General features: G+C 31.5%; 1 protein-coding gene across 6 annotated transcripts; it reads left to right on the top strand.

Annotated features, from left to right (window-relative positions):
• Positions 1-476: 476 nt before the first annotated feature.
• LOC136982902 (uncharacterized) lies at positions 477-23,355 on the top strand. 6 transcript variants are annotated; one of them, XM_067279463.1, is made up of 4 exons: positions 477-865; positions 2,287-2,354; positions 6,198-7,777; positions 21,348-23,355. In XM_067279463.1, the coding sequence occupies exons 3-4, from the start codon at positions 6,218-6,220 to the stop codon at positions 21,747-21,749; spliced, it is 1,962 nt and encodes a 653-aa protein (XP_067135564.1). In that variant the 5' UTR covers positions 477-865; positions 2,287-2,354; positions 6,198-6,217; the 3' UTR covers positions 21,750-23,355. The 6 variants fall into 6 exon arrangements, with proteins under 6 accessions (XP_067135564.1, XP_067135565.1, XP_067135562.1 ...); XM_067279464.1 differs by lacking the exons at positions 477-865; positions 2,287-2,354 and adding an exon at positions 2,956-3,306; XM_067279461.1 differs by lacking the exons at positions 477-865; positions 2,287-2,354 and adding an exon at positions 3,577-4,083.
• The last annotated feature ends 139 nt before the right edge of the window (positions 23,356-23,494 follow it).

Here is a 23,494-nt window from a genome sequence, read left to right as displayed (position 1 = left end):
TAAATAGTGTATATATATACTTTAAAAGCGCAACATAGCAATATTCTGAAGTGTTACATTTGGGTTCTTTGAATTGTATAAAGGTTTATATTTATATTTAAAATAATTGTTTTAATGTAAATTTATCGTATTTATCAATTTTTTTAAAATAGAAAATAAAGAAAAAGTATTTTGAAAAAATGATAAACATCATTATTTAAGCAATATTTCAAAGAATGCTGATTAATCTGTTCATGTTTAATGATACTGTAATGTGAAAAAAATTTACTTTAAATTTGTAAATAATATGTATAAAAATATTGTATTAAATAAATATTTTTATTTAAATTTATATAAAAATATTTAATAATAATAATAATAAATAGTAAGAGTAGAGATAAGACTTTTGTTACCATTGAAAGACAGGAAACTTGTTTTATGCTTTATTCGATTGTTTCTTTTTTCTTTTCTTTTTATTTCTCGAATTATTATTTTATTTTTTTCTGTATATTCTGCGCTTAATATAGTATCGATGGCCATATATAGTAATACTCGTCATTTTCAAGTTCATAAGGAGAGGAAGAACAGGTAAATTATAAAAGAAACATCTTCATCTGATTGTCACGTGGTGCGCGTAGACGGACTGCCATTGGTGGAACGTCTTGCATACCGGAGTGTTCCCAACATCGCCCTTCGGCAAGGACGGACCGTACGGACATTTACCCCGGACAAGCGATGATGATGGTCGTCCTTGCTCCGGATACATTTAAGGCTATGGTCAGTGTATACGTCATATCTGTCGAAATTGCCACAATATCAGTCATAGAAATTCGTACCGAGTACGTGCCGTTCGCCTTCTCTTACTAAACGACAAGGGCGATGAATGGTAGGAAGTTTGAGATATTTTTCTCCATCCGCTCCACTATCTTGTTTATCTTTTACTTATTTTCGCTTTATAATGTTACTAATTTCGTTCGGAATTATATTTTTGTAATGACGAATCGTTTCTTTCGCTTTCGTTCGATTGTTGTGCTCCTTACGACGTTACGTCACTCGTCACGTGGCCGGCGAAGCAGACGACCTTTCGTAGGTGAAAAAAATCGATGATGTTACTAAATCGAAATCTTATTATTATTATTATTACATTTTTTACTTAATTGCTCCTTCAATTCGTAATAGGAGTAATAATATGTAATATTTAACGAAAATGGAGTCGAATTTGAGTGATTTTTTCCAGGCGTGGGATTAGTTTTATTGGTCGACGTGGTCACGTGGTATACGAAGCAGACGACCTCTCGTAGGTGAATCAGGTTTTTCGTGATTATGAAAAATCTTAATTAATGAAATAAACGAAAAATTGTATTCGGTTATTTACATCGACGGACTTTACGTTATTAAAAAAATATCTTACATTGACTATTCTTTAATGGCGCGGTAAGGTGTTGTCTGAATGCCATTCCGTCACGCAGTTTTTCCGTCACGCTCAAATGCTGTTTGGAGTGGGCGTTAGAGGCGCATTTTTTTCTAAAAAGAAAACATTTCGTAAAAGACAAGTTTAGCGTGTTGTTTTGCATTTGATAACATTCAGATGAAGCATAAAAATTTGCGTAATAGATAATTTGCTGTAAATGACCTTTTAAGTGCACATGGGAATACCACGTAGATTACGTCACACAGTAGACGACGTTGTTCGATCACGTAATCGTCATCCACGTCCAACACGTTACTTTAAAGATTAGTTATAATTTTTTTCTTAAAAAACGTATTTATTTATATTATCTGCTTAAAAAACAATCGCCGCGACAACAAATTAAGCTTAAATTTCGTTTCCCAACGTTAAAACTTCCGCAATGTTACAAAATATGGTAAAGTAAGTTTTACATTTAAACAATAATAACAATTATGTTTTTTTTTAAAAAAAAAAACTCTGTCGATAAATGCGCCTATCAGAATTTTCCCCTTCAACTACGTAATAAGATTAGTGAATGTTTGTAGATTAAAACAAGGACATGAGAAAATATTGTATATCTACTAGTTGTGTTTCTATAAAAAGACTGATGTTGTTTCTATTAATAGAAGAACACTTCTCAACAAACAGGTAGCTGACCCTGGTTATTTGTACAAGCTATACAGTACCTATACAAGAATATTGTTAGGAGTAATATATCTTCCCACTAGGTGGCTTTAACTGGTGGTGATTGTGTGTGTTTGCGCGTTTTTTTTTTCTGTTTTCAACCAATCACAATACACTGATAAAAACAGTTTCCTTTTACTAGATTATTCATACGATTTTTATACATTTTTTAGGATAATTTAGCGGAAATTTCCACGATCATCCGAGAATTTAAAATGGAAGAATCATCCCCCTGTTACAGGTAATGTACACAATACTTAATTATAAAATTTAAAAAATTATTGGCTTTAATAATAAATGCACGTGGTATGTGTGTGTAATGTCACGTCTCAAAGGTGTCGCCGATAAGTCTAAAATGTTTCTTTCATAACCATGTTAGACATTGAAATCGCGCAAACTTATCGGAAAGGTATTGATCAGAGTCCAAATTCGCTAATCAACTGATATGGTACCAAAGGTTTAAAAGTACTGTCAACACAGAGAGATTTGCTTACTATATATGTAACAAATATCACCTGATAATTTGTTTGTACACTACCCAAGCGTGCATCAGTCTACGATAACAGTATACTAACCTTATCCGTATTTTAATAGTACATAAATACGTAACGCTAAACTAGCTTCATTTTTTGATAAAAAAAAGCTGTCAAAGTTTGGCTTATTTTATTTCATAAAAATTGATATTGATTTAGATAATCTGTTAGATAATTGATGATAATATTTATGCATCTATATAAATAAATTTAGCTTTTTTATTATTATTTTTTTATTGATGATAATTGTAGTTTGGTGAAGAAGAAAAAACGGACGGGTTAATTTTTACCCATTGAGTTTTTCCACTTATATTGGCTGTGAATTCCCCAGATTAAAATAAACAACGATTCTGTAATCGACTCGGAAGTTATGCTTAAACTCCAGACGGATTATTAGACTGGAGCGACTGCCTTATCTGTTTCCCCTTTTGTTTTTACTGTTATGTAGCCAATCTCAAGGCCAGGGGTGGGATAGCGTAACTACAACAGTGAAAGGAACCATTTTATCTGTAGACAAGTGCCAGAGATGGATGTACGACTCTGATTATGTTGCGTACGTGCGTGACTCGTTAACGTGACGATTTTTTAACTAGAAAATTACTGGTATATAGATGCAGCCGTACCATGCAAACGTATAGTTGCGCCATTACCGCATTATAGGTAAGTTTCCCGTTCTTTTTCTTAAAGAATATCGGTTAATGGAATTCTTAAAGTTGGATTTTTTTGCAAATCATCGTTGCTACAATTCAGTTATTGACGCTCAGTCTGTTTAAAACCAATGAATAATTACTTCTAAGAATTCTATTTTGATGTGGTGCAACCTGATTTTTTAAAAATACGAAACGAATTCAACTTATTACATTTAATATAATAATTCAGCAGATTAGAAAACTTAACGCCGGATTTACGACGCCAAAGTAATTTCTATATGGACGATAATAATTCTAATTGTGCCCTTCATTCTTTTAACGTGTCTTTAACATTAGAATAGTATAAATGATGTTCCTATTCTAAGTTCATCCACGTGATTGTGGCATGTGCAAGCCATGACGTCATTCTCCGTATATAGTAAATTATAAGCTCAATTTTTGTTTTATTTATTTATTTATTTTTTTTTTGTTGTAACTTCGGATTTGGAAAACTTGTTCGGCACAGAACAGGAAACTGGGATGATTGCATCAAAACGTTCGATCGAATTGTCTTGCGTTCCTGGAAAAGAATGCAGTACTTCGATGATAACGCGCATGTCCTCGGGAAAAGAATTTTTAACTTCAAAACAACCGTGGGAATTTGTACTAGTTAGATAAAAGAATTCTTTCATTTTCTAAAAGTTCCTTATTTCAAAACAAGTAATCCATTGACGTTTGAAAGGATGAATCATCTGTAGGCGTTTGACTCGACTGACTTTTATTACACTCACTGTAGTTACGATGAAAAGTAATCAGGTAATTTTCTTTCTTCTACGATTTTTAAGTGTTTTTATCATTTCCCGTATTCGTTAATTTATTTAAAAAAAAAGGGTAGATTTTAGTAGTGTGTGTTGATCTATCGAAAGGCTAGAGGAGTAAGTCTTTAACATCCAACTGGGACATTGTACTAGAAGATGACCTTCAAGGTTGGAGTGGGTGGATGCCTCCTCTCTCTCTCTCTCTTACTATCCGAATTTACAGTACTATTCGTATCTAGGAACCTTCATTTATATTTCGGGGAATTTATATTTTAAATAACATACTGGAATTTTCGTTAGATTGGATTTTATCTACCGGATGTTAACTCTTTGAGGTAGGTGACGGGAAATGATGTCATCGAGTGACCGTTTGAGGGGGAGTAGCAGAGGCGGATAGACGAACGTACAAACTAGTCTTGAGGTTAAACGTGGGTGATGTTTGTTCGAATTTTATCAGTTATACTTTTACCGTTTTTTTTTCTTACTCTAAATATTCAGAATAGGATGACATATGGTTTTATTTTATGCTTTATAAGAGGATCTTATTCAAGCATTAATGTAAATGTGGTAACGAGATATAGAACAGAATTTTAGATTAAATTTTCTGGATCTTATGTATTATAATTAAAAATATAATGACTTAACTAATTGTTCTACAGATAATTAATAATAATGAAAATGTGAGAAAATATCTCCAGACATGTCGATGCTTAGAAATAGGGAAAATTTTTTATTGTAAACACAAGTTCCGCTGAAGCGGCATTATAGATTAAACGCTAATTAGATAAAACTAATATTTTTGTCAGTACACAATAGATATTTTAATCATTATTATTAATCGATAACACTGCGATTTTCGAACCTTGAGGTATAATAGTTCTGTATTTCGAATTTGAAGCATAGTTTTTTAATCGGTGTGTCATATTTCCGCACCACAAACGTTGTATAATTACAAGAAAAAGTTGCAAAAAAGATTTGTACGAAACTTTTCACTTTTCTAAGTAATTTCGATATCAAATCTTGTTTTATTTGATTGCATTAAATTGAGTTTTTTTCGAAAGATAGTTAAGAGGAACCAATAAAATTTGAAAAATTGGGACTATGAACATTAAGATGATTGGGATTTTAGAGCAGCTAAAACAATAAGGATTAATTTATATAATTTAAAAAAAAATACTTTCTCGATCTATAATATTTTATTATATAATAGAAGCCAATATAAAAAGTTTTTGGTAATCTTAATGTAACTTCTACATCATTACAAAAAGCGTTGCTTTAAACCAGTTTCTAGAATAGTTATATTTAATTATGAATCAACAATAAGACTTAATCAAAAATGCTCTTTCAAACTGTAGCATTCAGAGCATGAAAACAGCATTAATAATTTTTTAAGCCCGATAAAAATAATATATCATTGTCAATTTTGCATTTATCGAAGTGAAGAAAATTGCTTATTTCGAAGAGCATAACAACAGTATTGTAGACGTTAACATGGAAAAAAACGAAGAGAATAAACAATAGTGACATTTGTATATGGACTATTATTTATATTTGTCTAACTTGTAAATGTCAAGGTTCGTAATCAAACAGATCATATATCGCTAATTCGTCATTTTCAATAAAAGTGTTTATTCATCCCAGTTATATTGACCTGAATGAACGTTAACCCATTTAAGTTGCTAACGCTTGAATTTATTGTGGATATGCCTAGAATATACCGCTTAGTCAGGTGGATTCAAAACCCATATGTAGGAGTGCATGCTGACAAAACTTGTTATTAATCTTTTTCAATACGTCATAAATTTCCTGCCTAGCATATTTCCTTCTACGTCGTTTGGTAAGTAGAGACCATTTTGCAATGTATTAAAAATCCTACTTCTGTGTGTTCTTTAATAAGTGGAATGTCACGCGATCGGCACGTGCTGCGACGAGTGTAAAGTTTGAAAGTTATTTATTTGGTATAAGCAATTTTTAACATTTCGCTAAGGGCAATGTTTGTAATTCTTGGAAGCTTAAGTGTTACAAATACTAAATAAATTTTGTATATTTATTTTACAAATTTATAAATTGTATTTTAAATATTTATTTTTACTTTTTTTTGTAGGATTACTCAGTACCAGCTCTATGTTGTCTCTGGCATTTTCTCCCTTAGTCATCTCTTCTAATATTGATCTATTTAAGATAAATGTGAGCGATAGTTTCGAAATTATTCGTACGAAAAGAAATTGTGATTGCCATGAATCTATAAAACAACAGATTTTAATAGACGATTTATCCAATAATTTGTACACAGTGTTTCTTCGAAAGTTACTCGAATCTAAACAGTGCGGTTTGGGTGCCACGAGGACCACAGATCCGCAAAGTGTTCTGTCTAATGAATCCCTTAACGATAGTCCCTCATGTGGACTGCTATCAGGACAGATGATTGGTTCAGATAGGTCAACAATGACTGGAAGCAACAATGAAACTTCAGAAAGCCAACCTTGGCTAACAGATGTTACAACTGGAAATATAAGAAATATTCCACATGGAGGAGGAATGTTACAATTACCATCGTCTAGTGTTTGTGGGGCAGAGTCTGGTTCCTTGTTTCCAAATCAGTCAGGTACTTTTCGTCCTACTATGCCTATGTTAACCCCTCCAAATCTTGCTAGTCAGCAACAACGCTATGCTCCGCAATTTCAGAGTCACTTTCCATCTATTGGTGGGTCCAATTTATCTTTATATTATCGACAGTCACACATGACTTATCCTCCAGTCTATACTCATTATAGACCACAGATGTCTGGGACCACTCCTACCATTGTGCCTGGAAATCAATATATTCAAGTAGAACCTTTTCCTCTTTTAAGTAGTATGCAAAATGTAGTTTCTTACACTCAACCTCATCTACCTCATTCTTCAGCAATCCGAGCTTCTAATCCTTTGGGGTCAAGAGATACTTTGTCTTATCCGCAGTTTCAGATGCCTGATAAAAACAGAGAAGAAACCAATTCAGTCTTGCCATATTCTTCATTGATCTCTAAACAAGAAAAACAGTCATCTAAGTCACCATCGCTAGCAGATAAAGATGCCAAATCAACTCAGGTAAACAAAACTTTGAGGAATGAACAGACAAGTTTAACAAGTTTTTTAGATCCCAATGTATGTAGAGAAAAAGGACTAACCACAATGAAGACACAATCTTTATCATCATCTACATATCAGATTCCATCTGGAAAAGAAGGAAGTCTGAAACATCGAATTTTACGGCCTCCCCAAAACATTGATATTATACCATCGTCAATTTCTGTTACTAACGAAGCACCTCATTCGGCTCCACCAATTGCACGAGATAGAAGTAAGGAAGTTACTTCTCCAAAACACGCTAGATATAGCACTTCAGTAGTTTCAAAGCATGAACCAACATATTCTTTATCTCATCAGAGTTCTTTGAATCAAACTGCAGTAATTTCTACAAGATCCCACCTTCATCATCCAACATATTTTACTAAAGGCTCAATTATCCAATTAGCAAATGGTCATTTGAAACAAGTAGAAGAATTAACAACAAACGATTTTGTTGAAAGTGCAGCCCTTAGCACTAATTTATCCATGGACCAGAGTACAGTTGTAAAAATTAAAGAAATACCAGAATCTGGCTTGGCAGTACTTGGCTTTAGCGTTGGATTGAAACAAGTACAGGTAAGATTAATTTTCTTAAAAATCTAATCTTTAATGTAACTAATAAATCTTTCTTTATATGGACAAATATCAGTTAGCTTTAGAAATATTTAGTATCTGCTATTAAAAAGAATCTATGGACTTAAAAATTCAATTATTAAAAACACAAATAGAAATATTTTTAAGAAACAAGGCAATTTTCACTGTTTAAATATTCTTTGAAACATTATTGTGCAAGGTTCAAATTGTTAGAGAAACAAACCTTTTACCAGAGTTTGTAAAAAAAAAAAAAAAAAAAATTGAAAACCATTAAACTAGAAATTCCAGCATTGGACTTTCTGTCTACAAACAAAAAAATGTATATTACAACAACTAGTAAAAAACTCAAATGTTGCAAATCCAGTTCGGTAATCACAAAATGAAAGTAATTATTAGTAAAAACTACAATTATTCAACAATAAACGATTAACCTGATTGGGAAAAGAACCTAGAAAAGGAAAAACCCTTATTCAGCACCGAAACCTAACAAATTAGCAATTACACACTGACCAGCAGAAGTGAAGGATAGGTTCCATGTCTCCTTAGTTTCACATGTGGGATAAATAGTTGGTTGATGAAATAAGGCAATGCATAACTTGGATAATCTGACAAGGGGTGATTCCTGGGAGGATCTACAGGAAACTGGTCTTTATTTAGGTTTAGATACATGAAGAAAACCTAGAAAACTCCACATAGACAGCCTGTTGGTGAGGTACAAAACTAAACCAACTACCAGTGTTCAGTTGTTTTATCCATTTGGCCACTGGTAGAAGACAACAATGACCAAGGCTTGCTGTGTAGTCATTGTTGTCTTCTTCCTCTCTAGAGGTTATGGTCCATGCCTCGTCCTCTGATTTGTTTGTTAGAAGTCGGTTTTAATAGAAGCAATTGGTGGCTTGGATGAAGACTTCCAGTGCTGAAATGTGCTATCTAGAGTTGTGACTGTCACTAGAATTGATGAATTAAGGTCTGTTCTGAAAATTATTTTTACTAGATATTTTTTAAGTATTAAATTTGAATTATGACTATTTACAAAAATTATTAAATTTTTGAGTCTATCTTACATCCTTTTTTACACCTCAGAGAATCACAGTATAATGATTGAATTAACTTCATTAGGACAGATTGTAAGTTATAAAAAACTAACACACAAAGTTAAAATTGATCGGAACACCGACCTTTTATTTGAGGATTCGGCATCCTTTAACACTAAAAACAATGATTACAAGTTCTGACCATAACTACCTTGTCCTTTAGCACAATATATAACTGATTCAGGTCCGCTGGTGGCGGTTTTGGGTAATCACAAAGTTCATTTGCATAAAAGCACACAATAGTCATAATTCAAATTTAATTGAAGATATCCTGGGGTGTTATCATGTGTGCTTTTATTTTTTTTAAGTATTAATAATTATATACATTTTAAGTCAAACTTTTTATTTGAAATTCATATTCATTCATAATTTCTCATTGTAATTTGCATATTTAACTTATGAATAAATTGGATGTAGTTTTTTTCTTTAAACATGGTATTATTTCTGATTTATGATAACTTTTGGAGAATCAATTAAAGCATTATTATTATTATTGAGATGGTAATTTTTTCCTGGAAACATTATGTAGAACTTTCATATTTCTCTAATTCTCAAAGCTCTAATTTAATTTCCAGTTTTCTATTATAGAAAATAACATCAGTGTGTTATTTGATTATTTTTATGCTTTAAAAGTTTTAGATGATAATTTACTTAAAAGAATTTACAACAGCAATCTTGCTGCTGAATGAAATTAGATATAATAGGCCAAAATAATGTTAAAACCATAGTTACCACATTGTTCTTTTAAAAAATCATAGAATGAAGGAAAAACAAAACAGCTTTGTATTATTTATATTAATATCATACATGCATCAGTGTTTCTTTCAAACTTTTTACCATACAGATGTAAACACATCAATAAAAAATGAACATATACAACAAAATTTTTTATTTTTCATTAGAATCCAAACAAAAAAAGCAAATTATTATAATAATGAAAACAGATTTTAAAAAAAATATGTTTGTATAGTAAAAAAAAACATACACTGTGATGTTTGAGACTGATGGGTAGTTCAAGAACCAGTGGCAAATGATACACAAATTAACTGATGATGAATTCAAAATACCAATTCTACTATAAGGTCAGTTAACAAGTAACAAACCAAACACCTCTACACCACATTACATAATATGATCTCATATCAAAGAAAGCAGGCATGTATATATTTACATAACTGATAAACAAGAGCCAACCATAAGTCGTATTAGCTGTAGAACTAATAAAAGAATGTTCACACATTTAAATATTGTGGCAAGTGACAAAACATGCTGTCATCACTTCCAGCAGAAAGCAAACAACAGAGTAATTTGTGCAATTACACAATGGAAGCATTGCATATATGCCATTGTTGCTTTCTTCAGGATCATTATCACAAAAGAAGTTCAAGGCAGTTCAGAATGATGCAGGAAGGGTTCTTTGATTATTGTGGCCCCTTGTTTTTTAATTTGTTGCAACATATTTCTGGGTATTAATGTTTATAAAGGGTGTCCACCATGAACCTGACACATTTGAAACTGTTGTAAAAAGTCTACCGCTCAGGAAGGATGTAAAGTAATGCACATTTTATGATGATAAAACTCAAAAAGTTTTATTAAAAAAAATCAGTGAACCTCTACATGAGCTCCTTTTGTTGCACGTAGAACATTGAGTCTATACTCCATTTCCTGCCAGGTTCTTTCAAGCATCTCAGGCATGATGGCAGCAACAGCATCATGAATGCACAGACGAAGATGTCAAAATTCATAACCTTCAACATCGGTGTAAACCTTGTCCTTGACAAGTCCCCAAAAGAAAAAGTCTAAGGGCATAATATCCGGCAATTGAGGAGGCCACAGTATAGGTCCTCCACACCCAATCCAACAACTGGGAAACTGTGTGTCAAGGAAACGTTGAACATGCAGGGGCACCATCCTGCTGGAAAATTAAATCTGGCTGCAAATGTGTGATCTGCAATACAACAAATTGTTCCAGCATATCTAGATACGTAATGCCTGTCACTGTTTTTCAATGAAGAAAAAGGGGCCAATGATTGAATTCCGCATCAGTCCACACCACACATTTAATTTCAAGCTATCACAGATGTGCTCTATGATACAGCGAGGGTTTTGTGATCCTCAAATTCGAGCATTGTGTGTATTCACTTTCCCAGATAAGTGATGTGGCTTCATCGGAGAAAACAATGCATAATAAGAAGGTTGCATCTTGATCAATGCGCCTTAGCATGTCAATAGCAAACGACTGCCTCTTTATGCCATTGTCAGGTTTAATTTCATGCAGTAACTGTAGTTTGTACACATGCAAATGAAGTCTGTGGTGCAATATCTTATGAACATTTGACCTTGGCATCTGCAGTTCTGGTGCCGCTTGTCGTATGGACTTCCTTGGACTTTTTCGAAATGTTTCTCTCTCACTTTCCACGCTTTCATCGGGCACCCCAGATTGCCACTGCCGTGTGATTTTAACATGGTTCCCTTTGTCAAGAAGTGTTGTTTCCATAACTTGAGTGTGTTCCTCAAGGGTGGCTCCTTGCCAAACACACAATGAAAGTTCTGTTGCACTTGAATTACAGAATTTGTTTCAGCATACCACCACACAGCTTGCGCTTGCTCTTGTGGAGAAGCCATTTTGCATTTGACTACTGCCACACCACCTACAGTCACTTTGGCAGGTTTTCAAAATTACCTATACAACTTCCACAGTTTCTCTATCTAACGGAATGCACGGCATCTGATTACTGCTTTGCACTTCGATATAGCAGTCGAAACAAAATGTGTCAGGTTCATGGTGAAAACCCTGTATTATCAGGCAACACTACAAAATCCATGGTTAACAATAAAATTACAACAACTAGGTTTATTGACAGTGACCTTTGCCACAATAACATCTAGCCATACACTAACTGTGATACAAGGTATGCTGTGCCAAACTAATGGGGGGTTTCCCATTGGTATCGTAATCAATGTATAGCTAGATGTTATTGGACTGCAATTTAAAAAATTGTAGACTTATAAATTCCCACTGTCATCCAACCATCAATTTTTTGTTAATCTTGAGAACAGCATTAGAAAGACAAAAGACAAGACCAGATATGGAAACCTTAAGGGTAGGAGGCCTCTAAGAACTTCCAATGCAAACCAGAAGTCATTTCATTTCAATTCAAAAATTTTCCCCTGTAAGGTGTTAGATAGATGACCAGCATGACTCTGCTGTTAATGGAAAAGTATGGTGTACAGGGGCAAGCCACTACTAATTTGAGGTGGAGAGCATATATTTTAAATTAAAAATTGCAGCCTGGCATTGTGACAATGTCGTAATAAATAATTGCTCATTGTGATAAAGGTCACTGTCAATAAACCTGGATGTTGTAATTTGACTGTTAACCGTGGGTTCTCTAGATCAGGGGTGGCTGACCGGTCAATCGCCAAGCCAATTTTGGTCGATTGCTAGCGATGTCTTGACTTAATGTATTATATTTGTAACCGAACGCAACTATATGCATGCAGTTATGACTCGACTCATAAGTAGTGAGTGCACTTCGTACTGAAACACAGTGTATAAACATAGTATGTATTTCACACTCCCCCTTCCCCACTTAGACTATGCCTATGACAACAAGTCGATCGTGACACATTTTAATGATAAAAAGTAAATCTTATGTGCACAAAAGTTGGCCACCCCTGCTCTAGATCATCATCCATGTAGCCCTGATGTGACAAGCAATTTTCATATCTTTAGAAAAACTTATGTCTGCTGTGTGCCCAACATTTTAGATTGGATGATATGAAAACTTGTGGTTGCACAAGTTTTCATGTCAACAGTGGTTTTAAAGGAGGAAAGGATGTTGTTGACCATCTTATTTCACAATGGAATAAATGTTTCCAGTAATATACACATGTTAAGGTCTCAAATGCATAACACTTCTGGCATTTTGCTTATTGCTTTTTTGACTGATGCTCAGAATTCTAAATCCCTGTACCAAAAGTAGAGATGGCAACAATAAAATCAAGTTTGCACAGAGTTTAACCATAAACTTAAATGTAAAATTTTAATGTCACGTATAGGAATATATATATAACGTTAAATGCCACAACTGTGGAAGTTTTGATAAGTCAATACAAGAGTTTAAACTTGACTACATAACTTGAAACATCTTGTCAGATGTCCAAGTCTTAACTATAATTAATTAAAAAATGGTCTATTTTATGCATTCTTTTACAGATTCTCTAAAGCTTTGGAGATAAAGATAATCCTTTTTCTCACATTACATTCACAAATAATTCTCTTCTTGGAAATTAGTGTGAAAACTGTGTTGTGATTTCACTGGACTATTCAAATATATTCGATCATGGACAATTGACTAATTATTTTGAGTCTTTTTTTAAGCTCAACAACATAATACAATATGCTCAACAAAGAAGTCAAATTTTTCTGTGTATTGTATAATTAAATTTTTAAAAAGTTATCTTTCAAAAAGATTTCTTATTAAATAATTTATTGTTGACTTATATGCAAATAAAATTAATATCAATTCATTACCTTCTATAAATGGTAAAAATTGTTTTTAAAATAGTTAAAATATACCGAATAAAAGAAGAATTATGTAATATGCATCTTTCTAATTCCTAATAAAACACAAAGACAAATGGTAGCATTAAATTCAAAACTTTTGGTTGTTTTGCTTTACTCTAAGAATTACACTCCCAAATCCTCAAGATTTTTTTTCAATCTGTTAATCAATGAGATGTTAACTATCATAATAGTCTTTACTTTCCTAGAAAAAAGATTTCTGGTCATTTTTCTCATATATTAGTCTAGACAAATGAATCAATTTCTTTTTCATTCTTTGAAAGTTGGATTCAAAACATTTGTGATAATGCTCTCAAAGTTGATATTAACATTGTAAATTCTGATTCAAGTTTGGTTTCTTTTACAGTAAAGCTTATCTGTCAGTATCGGTTAACCTCACAGCTTTCTATCACTTAAAAGTGATGAACTAATGATAATTGCAACTTTGATAACATAAAGTAGTTGTCAACAAAGTGTATAAAATGATTTGAGGTGCATAAATAAGCAAAGGCACAGCACAAGTGCTATTTTTGCATAAAAATTCACATTACTTTTATGCTTTTAGCTTTTATGAAGGCTTGAAATACATAAAAACAGATTTAAGTTTAATTTTGGAAATAATCAGTAATGTGTGTTTGAATTTACTTGAAATTGTATGTCATAAAACACAAGTACAGTAATACTTCGGTGTTCGTTGATTTTTTCGCAAAAAATTTGTTTCGGTCTTCGTCAGTGTGCCCAAGTGACCTTGCTGCTGATTTTGCAAAAACAAAGGACAACCTAGGCATTTTCCAGCGCAATGTGGCGTTATTTCTTGGTACATGAACATTACCCCACGATGGCCCACCATTGGCCAATGGTTCCGTTCCCTGAACATTGAAAGTTTGATCGTGGGTTCGCACTTCGCCAGGGCGGGCTGGCCACGTGAAGTTTTCTGGGTTTTCTCCACGTCTGTAACACCTAAATAGGGGCCAGTTACCCTTAAATGGATTTTCCAAAAGGCATTATTCCCCTCGGTACAACCATCATAAACACATACAACTACTATTACATGACAAGTACATCACTTTACCACGGGGCAATATAGGCTAGAAGCTCGTGTCCAACTAGCTTCTACAAGACAAGACATTACCCCACGGGTCTGGCCAAACAATTCCATTGCTTTTATCTTTATGCTAATTAGTCTTTTATGTTAATTTCTTATTGCTTTTAGTATTTAATGCTATATTAATTAATTGGATTTACATTGATTCGTATGGAAATAATTGCCTCGGTTTTCGTCAGTTTCAGATTTTGCCATTGTTTTTGGATGGATTATTGATGAAAAGCAAGGTATCACTGTATCTACTTTGAAAAATTAAATTCTTTATTATTCTACAGATAATTTTTAGAAAACTAACATTAATTATGTTTTTGTTTATTCATCAAACTACCAGTCTTGACATCAACAGATAGTAGCGAGATTGAGGCCAAAGTTTTAAATGTGAAAATGTGAATGTCAGACGTTCAGCACCGCTTTCCTGTAAGCCTAGAAAAGTTTGACAATGGTGTTTGAAAAGTCAGTGGAATCATGCTTGACATTCCAAATGCCATTGTCAAACTTCTAGGCTTACAGGAAAGCAGCACTGAATGTCTGACGTACACGTTTTTACATTTAAAACTTCAACCTCAACCTCGCTAATGTTTTTCAGTATTTTCTGAAGGAACAAAAATAGCATTACAAACATAATTAGCCATATTTTGGCATGAAGAAAAGCAACAGAGCTGCTATTTTTTTTAATCTAGGAATACTATTTAAAACAACTTTTAATATTTAAAATGTTTTAGCATTAAAGTCCAGAAAATTACAAAAAATTAATTGCTAATCATGTGTTATAAATGAAATAGTTTCATTTATGAAATATACTGAAAACAGTAGCAATTAAATAATTTTTTGGACTTTTAAAACAACTTTTAATATTTACATGTAAATATCTAGTAGTAGAGAGTCATAGACTTAGCATGAGATTTCCATTAAATTTAATTACTAAAATACAACAATTAAATTCAACAAAAGTGATTTAAAACATTCTACTGACATTTTCCATTTCTTAAAAAAAAAAAAAAAAAAAAAAAAAAATACAGTAGTCTTTCATTTATTCAAACTCAAAAGGGATGACCTAAATAGTTCAAATTAAAAGCAGATCATTTATTTTTTGTTCTATAGCATCCAGAAATGATTTTTAACAACATTAACACTAAACATTCTTCTGTTTTCCATGTAATCAATGAGAAAGAAAACAAAAGTAGAGTAGTGTGTATTCAATGGAATAAAGAAAAAAAATCACAAGAAGCCACAACGAGCAAGCACCACAAAGCAATAGTAAACTGTCCTAATTGTGCACTTACTGATTTATAGTGTTTTTAAATTTAATCCTTAAACTTCAAAAATGGGAAGATGTTAATTTACTAACATGTGCTCTTGATTTGAATAAACAAGTGACACAATCAAATTTAAATTAACAGGAGAATTTTACATCAATTTAATAGGAATTAGCATTCAGTTCAAATTAAGAGGATATTCAAATTATCTGAGTTTGAATTAACAGGAGGTTTAAATTATCTGAGTTTGAATTAACAATTTAAGGCAGGTCTACTGTACCTGCCTTAAATAACTGTTGGCTATAGGATAAAATCAAAGTGCTTTCATTTCATGATAGAGACTTAAACTCATTTTCTTACTGAATTAACTATTACATTTATCATCTTAACACAATTGATTTTACTAAAATGCTTTCATATGACTTGATTTCAGACTCTAAAACAATCTGTTGATCTTTACTTTTTGAGACATCTCATTATATATATATATACACACACACATACAGGTGCTCCTCTACTCATGATCGGGTTAGTTTCCCGAGGTGTGGTTGCAAGTCGAAAACTAACCTAGAAAGTATACAGTATTTGTACACAGAATAACCACATATTGTTAGTGTTTGATCCTTCAATGTACTTGATACAACACATTAAGTTTATCTGTTTGCTACTGCTTAGTAGGGGTGTTTCAAATGCAGATTTTTTTTTTAAACCTAATGTGCTTACTTTTGTAAGGTCAGGTTTAATTTCCATGATAATAGAGCAATGCATTTATCTCCACTACTAGATTTCTATGTTTTGGATGCATTTCTGAAGCAGTAATTGTAAAAGTGTATAAAAATTGCAAACAACAGCAAAATATGCTGTTACTCCAACATTACCAACTTCGATGCCACCTCACAAATGGCAATGGAACTCATAATTTGTGCAAAAACAAAGAATAAATAGAAATAAATAAATCCACATTAATTATTTATTATTGGTTAAAGACTAAGTTTAACACCACCCCACGACAAGCAAGAATATGCAAAATTTAAGTTTTAGAGGTAAGGTCAAATTGTTCATAAGTTGAATGTTTGTAAGTAGTGTAGTTCCTATATATATATATAAGTGCAAAGCAGATATATATATATCTGCTTTGCACTTTGTTTCTTACAGCATTTTCAGAAAATGAAAATAGAAGATACTATAAATTTTTTTTTACAATACTATCACTTCATACTTGCCATGGACTTCTTGCTACCTGAAGAATGCAATGTGTGTTTTACCATTAGTGAAACCTAGGCTATTGCTAGGGGTATCAAAATATGGGAGCATCACCTTACACATAAAGAAAGATGGATTGTAAATTAGTGTTAATGAATAAAATTTTCTTCAAATGTTCATAATGATATTATTTTATAAATAGCCACATGTGTGGGTCTATATGTGCTTATGTATAATATACAGTATATATAGATAGAGAATTTAGGCATCCCTATACTTTATCTTCTAGGGGCAACTCTTGTGCCAGCCCTGGAAGAATGAATGAGTTTAAATAAATGTCTTCTAATATTTAAAAGCAGTTCTTACTTCTTTAACTACTACTTACTAGTTCAACTTTAGTTAGTAATTAATTAACCTCCTAGATTGAAACTCTGGGAGAGCAGATGAAGGAATATAGTGATTTGAAGGCAGAAGATATACATTAGCACAATGCTGTCCCAGGAGGCTATTAAGAAGAAAGCAGAAGTTATTCAAGGAAAAACAAACATGATTGAAGAAGTGAGAGAATAGGGTATTTTTGCAAGGCTGAGAGATTTTGTATAAATAGGGAGTTTGAGAAAGGATACCCAGGCATTACTGGAGCTTGGAAATCGCTTATTGAGATGATGATGATGATGAAAGTTAAAAACTAATGTGATTTGAGATGTGAAACCTATTAAAATAACAATATACACAGATTACTTGTAAGCCACTAGGTCATGCATGATATAGTGATTGTCTGCTACTGGTAGTTTAAATTCAAATGTAAGATCTTAATGCATTTGAAAGTTGAATTTTGTTCAATTTTTTCTTTGGGATTTTGAAAGTCAAGAAAAACACTGAAAGTGAATAATGTTCTCACGTCTTTTGTATTCTGTTTATCTAATTTTGATGTTTCAACTAAGTTATGTTGTTTCCTCTGAAGATGAGTTTTACAACCTGAAAATAGTAAGGAATACATTTTAAGCTTGTGGTTCTCCAATAAAATAGACTGTTTGAATTGACTTGTTTCAAATTGGAATGATTACATATTAAAATTAAAAACTGAAACTCAAGAAATTTTAACTTAAAAATCCACAACGAGTTGCTTAACTTTCCGGCACCACCTGTTATGATATTTTATTAAAAAACTTTTTATATTTTTTAACTATTGTAAAATGACAAAAACCTTAATTTTGATGGCAGGGATGAGTTTTATAAAAAAAAATTGTAAATGCTAATGAGTAAAATCGTCATTAAGTCTGACCCTATTGGAGATACACATGACCCTCTTTATCTCCACACCCCCTTGAGTTTTAATCACTAAAATTTAATAGCATCAATCCCCCTAATAAACAAACATCCCTGCAAAATTTCAGAAGTTTTCGACAAAAAGCACAGGAGTTATTAAGCTTCAAAGAGGGTGAACAAAATTGTGCCCCCCACACTAACACTCATATAAACAGCAAAAACCCCAAATTGTTTGCATTTCTTGATGTTTCAAGGAGTCCTAAGTTCAAAACTAAAAATCAGGAGGCCATTTTATACCGATTGCCATACTTTCTCTCTATTATATATAACAGCTGGAAAAGTAAAAATATTCTACAGCTAAATAAAATTAAAGCCAAATGAAATACTGGATTATCAGGCTATATTAATGCTAATTTTAATAATTAATACAGCCTGATAATCTGGTAGTTCATTTGGCTTTAATTAAAAATTGGGTTAATGGATTGAATCTTTATATAAATAAAATAAAGTATTAAATTACAAAAATATACACATAAGTGATGAGATATTTCCTATTTCTTATTGCATTTATATGACAATAAATGCAATAAGAAATTCAGTTCTTAAGTTCAATAAGAATCCTTCAATACCGTTTACATAATTAAATAAGGGCAATGCCAGATATGTAATTCGTTAATAATTGCAAAAGATTTTATTTAGTTTGCTGTTACTAATAAGTTAATAGAATAATATTCTACAAATCCCATTAAACATAAAGTAGGAATTAAAAGTTAATTTGAAGCCTTTGCATTACATAAATGACTTTCACTTCATTCAATTTCATTAAAAATTGTCCTTTAACAGCTGTATTCCTACAGTTGTTATAAAAATACTACAAAAGTGCTTAGATTTAACTTTGATTTATTTTCTGAATTTCTAATTTAACATCTAAAAAATAAGATTTACAATGACAAGTTGCATATACATTATACACTATCAATAATATTTGATAGTGAAGTTAAATTACAATTTTATGGAATTATAATTTGTTATATATTTTTAAATGATGAAAGTTTAAGAATTCAATTGCAATATACATTTTCAATTCAAATAAGTTAATATATAAATATTTTCATTATTTCAGTTAATATATTTAGAGAGATTGCAGATATAAGATCTAAACAGTTGATCAGCATATCAATGGTAAAATAAATTGCATCAGCATTATTAATTAAAGTATACACACAGAATTCTTCCTCATCTTCCTTTCTATATACATACATCATCTTCGTATGCTACATTCATAATGTTGAAAAGAAGTTTAAATTAGATGGTCATTATTGACAAAGATCATTTGAACCGATGTGAATATTGAGCAGTTTAGATGAAAACATCTATTACTGTTGAATAATGTACTATGTGGTCTATTCTTCAATTGTTTGCACTGTGATTGTAAGATGCATTGGTTTTGGCAAGTAAAAATGTGTAAGAATGTATCTTATAATTGAGGAAATAAGCACAAAAGACAAAAAATTAGTCACTCTTGTCAAAATGCACCCTGTAATGGGTAACGGTACCTCTTGCACTGTTGGATGTTTTTCAGTCGATTGCAAATTACATCACTGTTGCACACCTGCCGGACAAAATGATTCTACACAACACCAAATTGGGTGACTTCATTTACTTTAGATTGAACAATACCTTAAATACTTTTTCAGCAAACTATTGGTGTGCTTAGGTGACAGTGTATTTTAAATTCAGAAAGAAATAAACTGGTCTAAAATGTTTGGATAGGAAGCACAAACACAGGCACATAAGAACGTATAATCTACACATTAGAAGAAGTATTTTTTCGATTTATAATACTTAGCACAGATGTGAACTATCGTTATATACTAGGAAAAAGTTCGGCTTTAACCAGCAAATTTATTAGTACTTGATTGCTTGCTGCTCTCTTGATTAGTTGCATGTTCTTTGGAACTTCGCAAAAAGTTGCTATTGAGAACAAATCTTACAGGAACACTCCCTTTTGATGGGAAGAGCATATTTATTTTCTATAATTTAGAACGGATATGCATTTTGGGCTCTATGCCCCTCTTCAGTCCTTATTACGTATATACCAATATAGTGACAGCTGGAATAACTAATTATTAAAACCGTGGGGCAAAATAAGTAAAACCGTAAAAATAAAAATATTTTGTATGATACAGTGGATTAAAAGCTAACCAAAATATTTTTATTTTTACTTATTTTACCCCATGGTTTTAATAATTAGTTATTCCAGCTGTCACTATAATTATTTTTAGTGTTTACCGATATACATAATAAGGACTGAAGAGGGGCATAGAGCCCGAAATGCATATTCATTCTAAATTATAGAAAATAAATCTACTTTTTCCATCAGGAGTGGTCCTGTATGATTTGTTCTCAATAGAAACTTTATGATAAGTTCTAAAGAACATACAGCAAATTTATTATTACTTGTACATTGTGTCTATGGCTATCATCAGGATATGTCATAATGCACGTAACAGAACATTAAATATAAATTGAATTACAATATGGTGTGTAGATAAGGTTAATTTTCATTATTATTATTATTATTTTGTTATTACGTCCAATTTATAGTTGGCAATGTGCCAATGTTTCAATTTGAAATTTCAGTGTTGTAATTTGATTTATATGTAATGTTCTATTATTCTACTGAGTTATCCTGAAGATGGTTGCAGAGACAACCAAGAGCATTTGATGTAATAAATAGATTTGCTGGATAAGGTCGAACCTTTATTTTGTCTCAATCAGATAAAAGCAACATGATGTTGCTAATTAAATTACGCCAGCAAATTTTTTTTACTATTACTTTAAATAATACTTTTTGACTAGTATATAATAACTTATAACTATATACAGATGAAATTAAAAGTCAGAAATTTCTAAAGTTTTATATAATAAAAATTTAAAAAGGTATTAAAGATTAGATTATAAACTATTTTAAAAATTTATTAAATGTTCATTTTACTATAATTATATTTAATTTTCTATGATGTAAATACTGATAATTATTTTTTTTTTCGTGTAGGTAACTGTTGAAGCACCATTAGAACATCCATTTTTTATTTTTAATCAAGGATGGTCATCGTGTTCGCCTGAACAATCCCAACAACGATATAGGTTGACATGTAGCAAACTTAAAGTTGGAGACATATGTATCTCATTAACTCATAAAAATACACAAACTTCCGGACAGTCACTTCCTTCATATGTTTGTGATTCAAAACCTGTTTTAGTGCCAAATTCAGTTGCCAATCCAAATCAGAGTGCCATATTTTTGCCTTTACAAAAATTTCACTCACACGATCATAAAAAATCTGATAATACTGTGTGCCACACTCCAGATTCTCTTCATTCTGATAAAAATGTGTCGCAGGTGAGAACGACAAGAAAGCGACGCTGGTCGGCGCCCGATCAATTCTCGTTTTGATGACGTGCAAAATAATCTGCATATTAATTAATTAAAAAAACAACACCTTGCAAGTGAATTGTGATCTTTTTACGACTGTTTTTTGTAAATATTATTCAGCTTAAAATAATTGTGTTTGTTGTTTGTACATTTATATACCAGAGTTAAAAATTATTCTCTTTAATGCTTCAAATCTTGACACTTTTCATTACTTTAATTATATTAGTATATATATATTATATATATATATATATTTAAAAAAGATTTTGTATTTTTATTGAATTTCTCTTTGCAGCTCAGGTTGCAACCATTTGCTAAATTAACTAATTATATTGGGAAGATATGATCTTAAGGATATTGCCTGTGTGCTAAGTAAGCTACACGAAACTTAATGAAACAACTTAAGCTTTCCAGAGGGTAATTATTCTTGAGATAACATCGATATTCCTTTGAAGGAATAAAATTTTCCACATGAAAATTAATAAGAACTGTGATAATTTTGAATCCTGGTATGTTCCTCAGCTAAATTGGATCTCTGTCAATTTTTTTCCTAAGTTTGCATCTAATATGTAATTATAGCAGATGTATGTAAAAAAATATATATGTTTGTTTGTCTAAATGTATGTGTGTGCATTTGTACATGCCAGAATGTGCTGTACAAACACACACCAAATATATATTGTAGCATTCAGGTTAAATCATTTGAGTTAGTGTCTTTAAGCTTTTAGAAAAGGCATTTTAACAATGAATTAAAATATCTGTAAAATTATACTTTTCTTTTTATACAGGATTTTTTGAAAAATAATTGACATTTTAAAAATCTACATTTTGTAAATAAATACATTATAACTATAAAAATATGTTGGATTTCTTTATAATGCAAATTTAAGTTGATTACATATATCAGGACTGGCCAAACCTTGTCACAACAGGAGCCATATATTGCCTACCAGAAATACAAGAGCTAAATTCTCTACTGAAACTGTATTTTATATAAGTTATGTATATGTATATATATAACTTATACAGGAACTGCAGTAAGGGTCTAGAAGAGCCATAATATGGTCACCATGGACATGTATTGTCATTTTCTTCTTGAACATTCAACAATATCTTCGAGTATTCTGCTAGATTAATTACATCTTTTGGCTAATTTTTTAACTATTAAATTGAATTAGACCTATTTAAGATAACTTCAAAGCCAAGACCTTAACCTTTTACTGTAATTTTGTAATATCACATCTTATCAAAAGTATTTCTTAAATATTGAATGGTAAATTAAATTCCATTTATTCTCAAACACACAACTTTTACCTAACCTAAAAACTAAAGGTAACAAAATTAAAATGTCAATTATTTTTGAATGATTATTATTATTCCATATATATAGTGGTTGTGACTGTTAGTTACTTTATCAGAAAGAAAAGCTGATTTTGCAGATCTTATTGAGCATTCGGAATGCTTTGTCTAAAGATTTAAATGACCAAAAATATGACTTTTGCCTGAATGCCATTGATATATGCTTGTACAGTATAGACTATTCAGAGCTTTTTCTGGAATTGTGACAAGTTCGTGCTGTTTTATACAAATGCAGTTATACAACACAATAAAAAGTTGTTAATTTAAATCATGTCTGTTTTTCTATAATTATTTTCTAACACTAAACTATAACAAATACTCCAGAATATGACAAATAAATTTAAAAAGTTTCCTAATAATCCAAAAGTTAATATTAGTGAATTAAATATTCAATCTCTGTATATGAA

This window comes from Centruroides vittatus, unplaced genomic scaffold (genome assembly GCF_030686945.1).
Source record: "Centruroides vittatus isolate TY-2023 unplaced genomic scaffold, ASM3068694v2 contig_874, whole genome shotgun sequence".
NCBI lineage: Eukaryota > Metazoa > Arthropoda > Arachnida > Scorpiones > Buthidae > Centruroides > Centruroides vittatus.
This window is presented reverse-complemented; position numbering and strand designations above follow the sequence as displayed.